General features: G+C 35.4%; 1 protein-coding gene across 1 annotated transcript in view; it reads right to left on the bottom strand.

Moving 5' to 3' along the window:
• Positions 1-10,153, bottom strand: part of MYOF (myoferlin) — a 67,902-nt gene that overhangs the window by 41,609 nt on the left and 16,140 nt on the right. The window contains exons 4-12 of the mRNA XM_010011551.1: positions 9,705-9,813; positions 8,289-8,373; positions 5,983-6,143; positions 5,067-5,195; positions 3,514-3,576; positions 3,352-3,402; positions 1,743-1,773; positions 1,160-1,279; positions 1-13 (exon numbers count right to left, since the gene is read on the bottom strand). The exon at positions 1-13 is cut by the window's left edge and continues 146 nt beyond it. Coding sequence (XP_010009853.1) covers positions 1-13; positions 1,160-1,279; positions 1,743-1,773; positions 3,352-3,402; positions 3,514-3,576; positions 5,067-5,195; positions 5,983-6,143; positions 8,289-8,373; positions 9,705-9,813 — 762 coding nt within the window. The remainder of the gene's footprint in view (positions 14-1,159; positions 1,280-1,742; positions 1,774-3,351; positions 3,403-3,513; positions 3,577-5,066; positions 5,196-5,982; positions 6,144-8,288; positions 8,374-9,704; positions 9,814-10,153) is intronic.

Genomic DNA, 10,153 nt, shown 5'->3' with positions numbered 1-10,153 from the left:
CCCGTTTTTCGACCTGTTGGGAGATACAGTGGTACACAGTATATGGTATATAATAATGACAAAGTAATGTAAGAATTAAGGTGATTAGTTAAACTGGTACCCACAATACTCTTCAGAAAGAAGACTATTGTCTGTTTTATCATAAAGAATGAGATTTTATCGAATCATCAAGCCACAAAAATTAATTTTACCTAAATACTTTTACTTACATTTTTATCTCTAAAGTAATCAATTACAGGAGCCAATTATAATCACATTTTAAAAATCAGATGATGATGATGACTTTGGCATTTGTACAATACCAACTTCATGCAATTTTCATACTCATTTCAAGATGAATATTGTGATAAGGCATCTTACTGCAACTCTGATCTGATCTAATTTACCAGAACTTACTGCTTCCTCCTTTTAAAATAAATAGGTAAGACAAAATTTCACCACAAATACCTAGACACATCCTTGTGATTTCAAGAATCGTGAGGATAGAAGAAAGGAAGAGTTCATATAAAACAAGAAGATCTTGCACGGTTCTGGGGACCATATTGTAGTTAAATAAGGAGGAGCAGGATGCAAAAATCTCAGGCAAGAAGAACAGCTGAACTTAAGCAGACTTCGTGATGCTAAGAAAAGCATCACACAGAAAAGAGGGTCTGTTTTTACCTTGACAGAACTGCAGACAGTTAAGGACTGGGTTATTAAAACTACCTACTGCTTTCACATGCATCAAGTTACTTGTGCTTAATTTGTAATTATTGATGGGTTTGATTTTCACCTGGCAAATATTTGAAGCTTTCTGGTACTCAAGTTCTCTCTGAGCTTGTCTACATTGTGTAGTAGTGGAGGCATTCCTGACTTAGTCCTGGAACTGGTATCAATTTGTTGCTCAGCCTGATTAGCTGTGCTAAGGAAAATTACATCTCTACTTCTTCCAGGATGTGTAGATCAACACAACCAGAGCTGGTCCAGAGGTAGCTTAATTGGACAGGTTAACGAAATAAGCTTTGAGTTAGCCACTTGGTTAGCCTTGAAACAACTTGTAAATCTTGTCTTACTTCTAAATACTGCTCACAGAGTCAATTATACACATTGAAAAAGTGTCGGAGGGACATGAATAAATATCCGTGGGGTAGAAAGAGGAAGAAAAACATTTAAATGAAACTTACTGGTGGCTCATCTCCAGTTCCCAGGACAAACATGCTAACTTTCATATAGCCTTTAGCTCCTGAATTTGTATCTTCAGGATCACTCAGCAAAAGCCATTTTCTCATGACTGCATGGCCTAAAATAAAACAAATACCACCATCCACCTCCAGTAATATCCATTACATAATGGCAGAAATCCTAAAAGTCAACTGTTCCCAAAGCATGCTTTATCCTGAAACTAATTACTGACATTTTTTTTCTGTCCTGTACGTGTCACAATAATGCCATTCAAAACAAGAAATCTAATGGTGCTCAAATGATGTGGCATACTAATTCAGGGACATAATTAAAATACTTTTGCATTATTTTTCACATTTTAGGTCTTTGATACAAAAACTTATATCCAAGTTCTGGGTGCTTGTACTTCATCTTGAAACAACTGAAAGGAATTATGTGTTGTTTGATTGTTTTTTTTAAAATAATACTTAAAGCAGCAATCACAAATAACTTTCCATTAACTTTCTTCTTTTACTTTAGAAACTTAATGAAATAGTTCAACTTCAAGCTAGGAAATAAACTCTGAAGTAACTGCTACTTACCAGGCTCATCATAAACATAGCCAATGTCAATCTGAAATAAAGATAAAGGCATTACCTCTGAAGAAATGCTAAACCAGAAAAATGCTGGACAACTCCCATCAAGTTTTTGATGAGTTCTACTATACTGTTCTTGTCACAAACAAAAGAAAGTTTACATACCATGTTCTTGAGAGGAGAAACAGAAAATGACTTACATTGAAAAATGAGCAATTTTGAATGGATAAAGAGGCCAAGAAGAAAATGCAAGAAAAGGTGTACTAGAACTAGCAGCTGTAGCTACTTTTTCCTCTCCTCAGATCCCTAGCTTTTTCATTTATCAGAGACAGAAGATGAAGCTAGCTTACTGCTTCTTGAATTCCCTATGTTCCCCCATTACTTTATGTTCAGACAGGCTTTTCAGAATGCTTTTGTTTCTATTTCCTACTCAACATCTCATCCTTCAGTTCCAGAAATGAAGCTTGTTTTTTTAATGTTCTTTTATGAAGATGATGGCCAATTTTTTCCCCCACTGTGCCAAATTTGGACAAGATTGCACATCTACCGAGACTGTATTCATTGTATCAGATTTCAGACATGTTCAGGAAGGTAAATTTGTTTGCTCATGGCAGTTGGAGTTAGTATTCCTTGCAGGCAAAGTCTGAAAGGCTGATTTTCTAGAGAGAATTACCCTTGGGGTTTTCTCCTGGAATGTGTGCCTGCAGAAACAGAAAGTAGGTAAATGACATGCCATCACCTGCTTAGTAAATGATCAGTCCTCCATAGAACAATATAACACTGTCTGAATCACTAGAAATTACATAGATAATAAGCAGTGAGAACCAAAAGCAACCAGGTTTGTTGCAGAAACTGCTTCATTTAGAAAAGAGCACTCCTCCACACCTGCATATTTTTGTGAAAAACTGGGCTAGAGAGACCTACTGAATTTAAGCAGTACAAAATAAGCAAAGAGAAAATGCAGCCAGCACTGATTTTAGAAGTGTAGGGGATCCCAGTAGCCATTTCAATTACCAGGTGAATTCTTTGTCTGTACTGCTTTAGGAATACTTTCATTAGGCAGATGTCTACATCCCAGTATTGACCATAACAAATAGAAATTAAAGACAATCTCACTAATACAATCAGAACCACAGAACTTACTTTAACTAAGTGACTTTTCCACCACCTCTTTTACTTAACAAACTTACAATCAAAGGAACACCTTTCCACATCACTTGACAGTGTACATCTTTATGCTGCCACAAATATCACTATCATGCCTATTATCTACCTAATAAAACTGTCTGCTCAAACCCTACCTCATACCAAATAATCACCTCACCTTTTAAGGAAAAAAATTACCTTTTGGTAAATATTTTTCTTTCTTGGATGAAAGTTAGAGAACTTGGTATATAAAACACACAATATTCTTTAACAATAATCTATTAAAATAAGAAAACAGTTTACTAGTGCTTTAAGCAAATGGTTTCTAGCATTAAAAGCAAGACACCATCAGTAATTCTTTTGCCTTTGCTAAAGTAGCATAAATTTAAACATTTAAAACAAGTACATAAAAAAAATTTCTCTCATTTTATTTAACTTAGTCAAAATATGGAAGTAGTTTCACACCCACCTTAAATTCTCCCATTAGACAGTCTGCTCGTAGAGAATAAGAATCATATACCTAAAAAGAGAGACAAGCGTGAAACAGGAATATTTCTAAACGTCATAGTGAAATGGCCAGACAATGCTATTGCATCCAGCAGCCTTTTGAACATGCACCGTTTTTTCTTACCCGAATGCTAACAGTTTCATCAAGCAACTCTAAAGGAGTCATGTGGACATTGTAGAAAAATATCTGTTAAGGTAAAAACAAACAAAAAACCTGTCTCAAAATGACAAACACACAATTCTTTGAACGGAAAATGCAAAACCTTTATTTTAAAAGGCTTGTGAAGCATGCCTGCCAAAGTACTTTTACCCTGCCTCCTTGATGGACACATTATATGATAATTTAGCACAGAATAAGAAACTAAATTCAGTAAATAAACTCAGTACAAAGTAGACAAAAGACTGTCACAACTTCCATTTGAATGAATGCAGCAGGCTTAGCTGTGCTGTAAACTTTAAGTACTGCCCTGGATCATTGATCTGCACTTCACATTTTCCTCAGGGGAACAACTTTGGGAAGGTAGTTTATTTTCCAGGACATTAAATCCTTGTCTGGCCATCTCTCTTGTAGCTGTCAAAAAAGGTCTTGTTTAGGGCTAGTGGTGATAGTGATTCTAATGATTTACATCTTTGAAATTCAAGGTCACGGGAATAAATCTGATAGTTCGACAGCCTGAAGATAAATATACTGTTTAGCTTATTTGTTTTATTAATAGTATATGCCTCACTGAGTTTGGTCTTTGAGCCCAGCTATACTTCAATCAGTACTTTAGCCAACAAAAGGGAGGAGTACATAAGCATGGTCCCTCCTATTCCATTTTTTGCCTAGTCAGGATACCAAGACTGCCTAGGAAGGGATTCAATGTAAGGTGCAAATGGTTTTCTCCCTTCACTTTTTTTACCACTGCTTCATAAATCTTGGCTGCTACCTACAGCTTAGTTTGAGTCTCAAATTTTATATCTTCCTTGGTTTTGCCTGCATGTATTAAACATATTTGCCGTCCAGTTCCAGCATCCTCTTCATTTTCCACACAGGTCCAGAGAATGCTGTTATTAGCTATCCCGCAGAATTCCCTCTATTAAGCTTAAGCTTTGCAACATTAGTCTTCCAGAAATAGGATCGTTCTTATGTTCATTATATGGCTTTGAATTCTCTCCTGTCTTTCAGTGTGTTTGATGTACAGATCCCTTTCTAGACAAAGAAATCTAGTTGTACTTCTACAAATCGCGGGTAGCAAGGCAATGACATTTCCAGATTCTGTTTGGCAGTCTTATGGACCCAAAGCATTGCACTGAAAGCTCATCTGCATGCACCAGAGAGGTCTACAATGATTCCTAATTATTTTTTCTGTCCTTTTATAACCTGCACACAACCATTCAAAGTCATTATTATGTCACATGGCCACCTCTATCAAAGAACATGTTCCACATGTCTCAGCTGAAGCCTGGCTTCCTTCTAGGTAGCTTTATCTGCTAAGACTGACAATAACAGAGATGAGTTTTTAGTGATGTGAATACATAAACAAAGGGACTGGGAACTGAAAAATGTGTATTAGTCATAGTTATCCTTAAATATTAGCAAATTCTTATTCACTGATCACAACGAAAGCCATAATAACTATTTTTCTACATTTGATAGCATCAACATTTTGACTATGGTGTCTTTACACCACTCACTTCATCAAAATATGGGTTGTTTCCTCTTTTGATTCTTGTTCGATGTGTCTGACCGCAAACATGGACTTTTACTACTGGTTTTATGTTATTTCCAGGTAACTGACGACCTTCAATGACTCTAACACGAATCTGGGGGGAAAAAAAAACAACAAATATTTGCATTAATCCAATCCCTATATTATCTATCATCAGCAATTTCTTAGTATGCCACCAAAAAGGTTGGCCACCTGAAGGAGCTGGCAGATATGGACTGGACTGACTTTTCAAACTTAATTATGATAGCAAGTATAATTTTACTTGAATTTTACATGACAAGTCAGTGATAATTATTTCAGTAAATGTTTTTTAACTTGCTTTTACTCCTTATTTTTAATGCTGCTGTTGTAGTTTGATATCTATACAACTATACAATAAACAAGGTTCATCTAGATTTCAGTGAGAACTGTACAAAATTGGACATCTCTAACAGGCAAATTTGAAGAATACGTTTGAAATACAGGCTTGCAAATGAAGAGACTGTCTCTACAGTGAATAAGATTTGCATAATCTGACATTAAGTTATGCTCAGGCTATGAGAAAGGAGCAATGTCATTTCAAGCAGCAAAGCAAACATGCAACATTTAATAAATCATAGAACCATAGAATGGTTTGGGTTGGAAAGGACCTTAAGATCATCTAGTTCCAACCGCCCTGCCATGGGCAGGGACACCTTGCACTAAACCATGTCACCCAAGACTCCATTCAACCTGGCCTTGAACACTGCCAGGGATGGAGTATTCCTTAGACAACCCATTCCAGTGCCTTACCACCCTCCCAGTAAAGAACTTCTTCCTTATATCTAACCTAAACTTCCCCTGCTTAAGCTTGAACCCATTATCCCTTGTTCTACCACTGCAGTCTCTAATGAATCTACTACCTGGAAATCTTGTGGTTTGTTAGAAAGGATTCTCCGTGTTTTCTTTCCTTTGGTGATACGTTTAGCTAGCTGGGCTTCCTTTGTGCCACTTGGAACTGCTGGTGTGATACTACTAACTGGACCATCCAAGCCATCCTCATAACCACCATCATCTTCTCCATCTTGTACAGTAAAAAAAAATAAAAATCAGTGTAATTAATAAATAGTACAGCTTGATGTTAAAGTTACAGGAGTAAAAATCTCATATCCAAGAGAATACTAAACATGTATTATTATCCCATTTCAACATTTTTTCTGCTAACCACATGCTTCCAGCTCCTTTTGAAAGCTAGTCATTTTAGCCTGCTTAAGAACAAATGTATATCCTAAGCAAAATAATTGTAAATCTGTTGCTTTTCAGGATGCTGAGCATCTAATACAATTCCCATGCACTTTTCCGAAGAAACCAATTTAAGTTTTAACAAAGTATGCTTCAGCTGTAAATGTCACCAGACTAGTTCACGATACACCAAAAGTGGTTAATTTTATTCCAGTTGAAGTTGTTTCCCGGCAGCAAGACTAGGCTATAGCATAGCATTGCTTTTCACTTCTGAATCTTGAAACATGAAGACATTTAGAGTTTGCCATCCAGAATAAAACTCTGAATCCTCCTCCACAGCATTTAACTGTGGAATAAGTTAAAGTTTCTTAGTAAGCCTCTTTGACAGTTCTGAAATCACCTCTGTGGAAGACTGTTATACAACCATGTGACACTACAATACTGGATGATACAGTGAACTTCCAGTATTGCAAAACAGGATCTGTAAATAGACCACAAAAGTGTGACCCTCCCTAGTGTTTCCAGCTTCTTATCTTAACTGAAGGATGGTGATTATGGTAAAATCTACAGAACGAACAAGCTGTGTCTCTGATGGTTAGCATAAACAGAATGCTAACTTTATGAATTACTTTGCCAACACAGAGTGATGGACACTTTGCATAATGAAGTCCTGTGTGATCCTTCTAAGAGATGTATGATACAACAGAGATAAGACATACCATGTATTTTATGATCCCAAAGACCCCACCTCTTTCCTGTCTCTCAGAATCCATCTGCTGTAATGGATCGGTGCAACTGATTGATGACACACCCTGATTTAGCACTTAATTTCAAATTTCTGAAACCAAGCTGTAGCAATCTCAGCTGGGGAGGTGATTTCATTTCATGGGAAATAGGTATTTACAATAAGTAACTAAGGTGTGTTTGATAATGTGCAATGAAATAATTTTCATGCAGTTGCTGATAAAAACCTGCCATCTATTTTTTTTTACCTGTATTACCTTATAGTTCAAGTACATTTTTTAAAAGCTGTCAAAATAATCTCATATAAGTCAATTTGTACTTTTAGCCTTCAAGTCTGTATTTCTATAAAATTATTTTGAAGTGTAGTAATTTAACACAGCTTTTGTGTTTGCATTGCCTATCCTTCCAATCCCCATGAACACCTCTCAGTGAAGTCAGTGGAATTAAAATTTCCCCCCAGAAGATACCTCATTTCAATTTTTTCCTTCTTGTGTTAGTATCTATTAGCAGATAATCATCAAAATGGTTATTTATCTTCAAACATATAACATTTATTACATTTATTTCTTTTTGCAAAAACACAGCCTGAGTATTACAGTAATTATTTGCCTGTAAGCTGCAAAAAACCTTCACAGTTCTTTCGAGTCTGGAAAAACAGGATCTCAAAAATACTCTTAGCAAAACCTGGTTAATATGATATATGGAGATCAAAGTATATTCCCGACTGATCACAGTGTTTCATAGGCTAGTCAAATACCAAGTGTGGTATAAGGTACAATAGTGTCCTTCAAAACTTACTTATTCTACAGGGGAAAAAAAAAAAGTTTAATCATTTAAGAAAATCCTTTCACAAAGCTCCCTGACATTGAAAGTAATAGAAAAATTCTTCCAAAACCATGCTTTTTCAGTTAGCCCTACCATTACAGTAGGTAACGGCTGTTACTTTGAGCATTCAAAAACCTTTCTTTCCTAAACAAAAGCCATTTTGAAGAGATCTTAAGCAATATCATCCTTTTGTAACCTGAATCTATTGGAGAAAATTATGCTAAAAACCCTTTTATGCCAGGAAATGCCAATTTTCTTCCTAGCTGCAGTTCTGAATCATCCTTAATTTCTTTAAAATCACTACCTGGCAGTCTTGACAAGCTTACTTCTGGTTACATTTTTTTCTGATGAACAATGCTGTTGAATCACTTTCTCCAAGATCTTTTAACTATAATGTTCTAAGAAAAGATAAAAATACCTTCTTGTATATTGGTCCCTCCTGGATCATTCGGACTTGTAGGTCCAGCTGGTGGCTCATATCCTACTACCAAATCAATTGTTGCCTATAGTGAAATACACAGTGTTTTTTATATAACATGCAGTATTCACAACAATTGATTTGTAGCAGTAAGTTGTTCTAACACTGTACATGAACAGTTAGCTATTCATATAACAGCACAGTTTATAATAACATTTCAGCTATTAGAAAATTAATAAACTGTTATTAAGCTATATATAGATAAACCCAATAAAGATTATACAATTTGCAGTTAATGGAATAGGCTCTAAAATAATATCTAAAAAATGGAATTGCCATGTCTATATTTAGAAAAATCTGTCACAATGCAAGTATATAAGATGTAGTACAAATGTACGTTTATTTAGTTCCACAATATTCATGGCAGACTAGGTGACATCCTAAATTTGCAGATGGAAACCAAGGGCAGTGATCTGATCAGCAACGTAACAAATCTGAACCATAACTAAATTTTCCTATCTATCTGGCTCAAGTCTGAATCATAATCAATTTCCTGTCTGGCTCTTCTAATTCCTTGTTCTTACCTCCATCCTGGAAGAAAAACACTAAGTCATTTTCCATTCTAATTATAGAATTGTCTTTTTTTTTTTTTGCTTACATGTGGTTTTCCATTATTGAACAAACCATTATTTTCCTTGTTGCCACCGTAACGAGGAGTCAGCAAAAAAAGCCTGTGACCAAGTAACCATGATATTGAGCTACTGCTGCTGAGATACTGAAATTACCCTTAAAGCCTCTTATTGTTGACTATACTAGAATGCAGCACAAAGTGGCTTAACAGCTAGACTGCACAAACACAGAAAGGTCCCAGTTCTAGAAACTACTTAATTAATAACCAAGTTAATAACCAGTTAATAGCTCTGTTAAATTTAAACAGGTGCTAAACCAAGTTAAACAAGTTTTTGTGTAACTTTCTGAACTGAGTTGGCAGTGCACATGTACAGATTATGTGCTTTATAGAATCAGTCCTATGACATAGGTGGCTATTACAAAGAATACAGCAAAAAAGTGTACATAGGAACTGCATCTGGTACTTAAGAAAATGTTCTTCTTCAACATCTGGCTGATTTCTATACATAGTCTGTGGCCCATAATATTTATAACACATATATAAAAATAAATACATATACAGAAAGCAATTTATCTAACTTAAAGGATATTAGACAAACTCAGATGGTAGGGACATAATTATATCTTGTTACAAATTTTCTCTGCCTGAAGCTTTTGCTACAAAATTCCAAGCATTTAATTTATACAGTAAAAATAACTTGAAAATATTTTTGTTTTACTATTAGCCCTATTGCTGGAGAATTTTGATCAAGAATATAGTAATATCAGGAAATGCAAGCTACTCACTCCAGTTTCTTGTCCCCTTTCATTTAGCAGAGGTATGAGCTTGAAGGGAAAAGATCTGCTTTGGTTACCTACAAGATCCTTAAGTGCTACGGATGCACTGCCAATTAATCTGAAATGAAGTAAAAAAATCATGGTTAGAATGCAAGTATACATCAAACAGAAGTTACCTTTTTCTTTTTGGCTAGTTTCTGTTAGTCAACCAAATAACTCCAGCCATGACTTGAAAACCCATTATCACAACAAAAGGTCATTGCAAATGTTAGCTTATGACTGTGTACTGCTAATTTGTATTTTCTGTTTCATTGCACTTCAGTGTGCTGGTGTTCTTTATGGAAGACACAGCTTTAGCCAAAAATGTCAATAAATTTTATGTATATTTTTGAAAATAATCTGTATGATTTCCAACAGCCACATCACTTGTTTCACCCATTGAATTCTCACTTGTAAAC

Source organism: Nestor notabilis, unplaced genomic scaffold, assembly GCF_000696875.1.
Source record: "Nestor notabilis isolate BGI_N333 unplaced genomic scaffold, ASM69687v1 scaffold7373, whole genome shotgun sequence".
NCBI lineage: Eukaryota > Metazoa > Chordata > Aves > Psittaciformes > Psittacidae > Nestor > Nestor notabilis.
The sequence above is the reverse complement of the archived record's forward strand: the minus strand, read 5'-3'. Positions and strand labels throughout refer to the sequence as shown.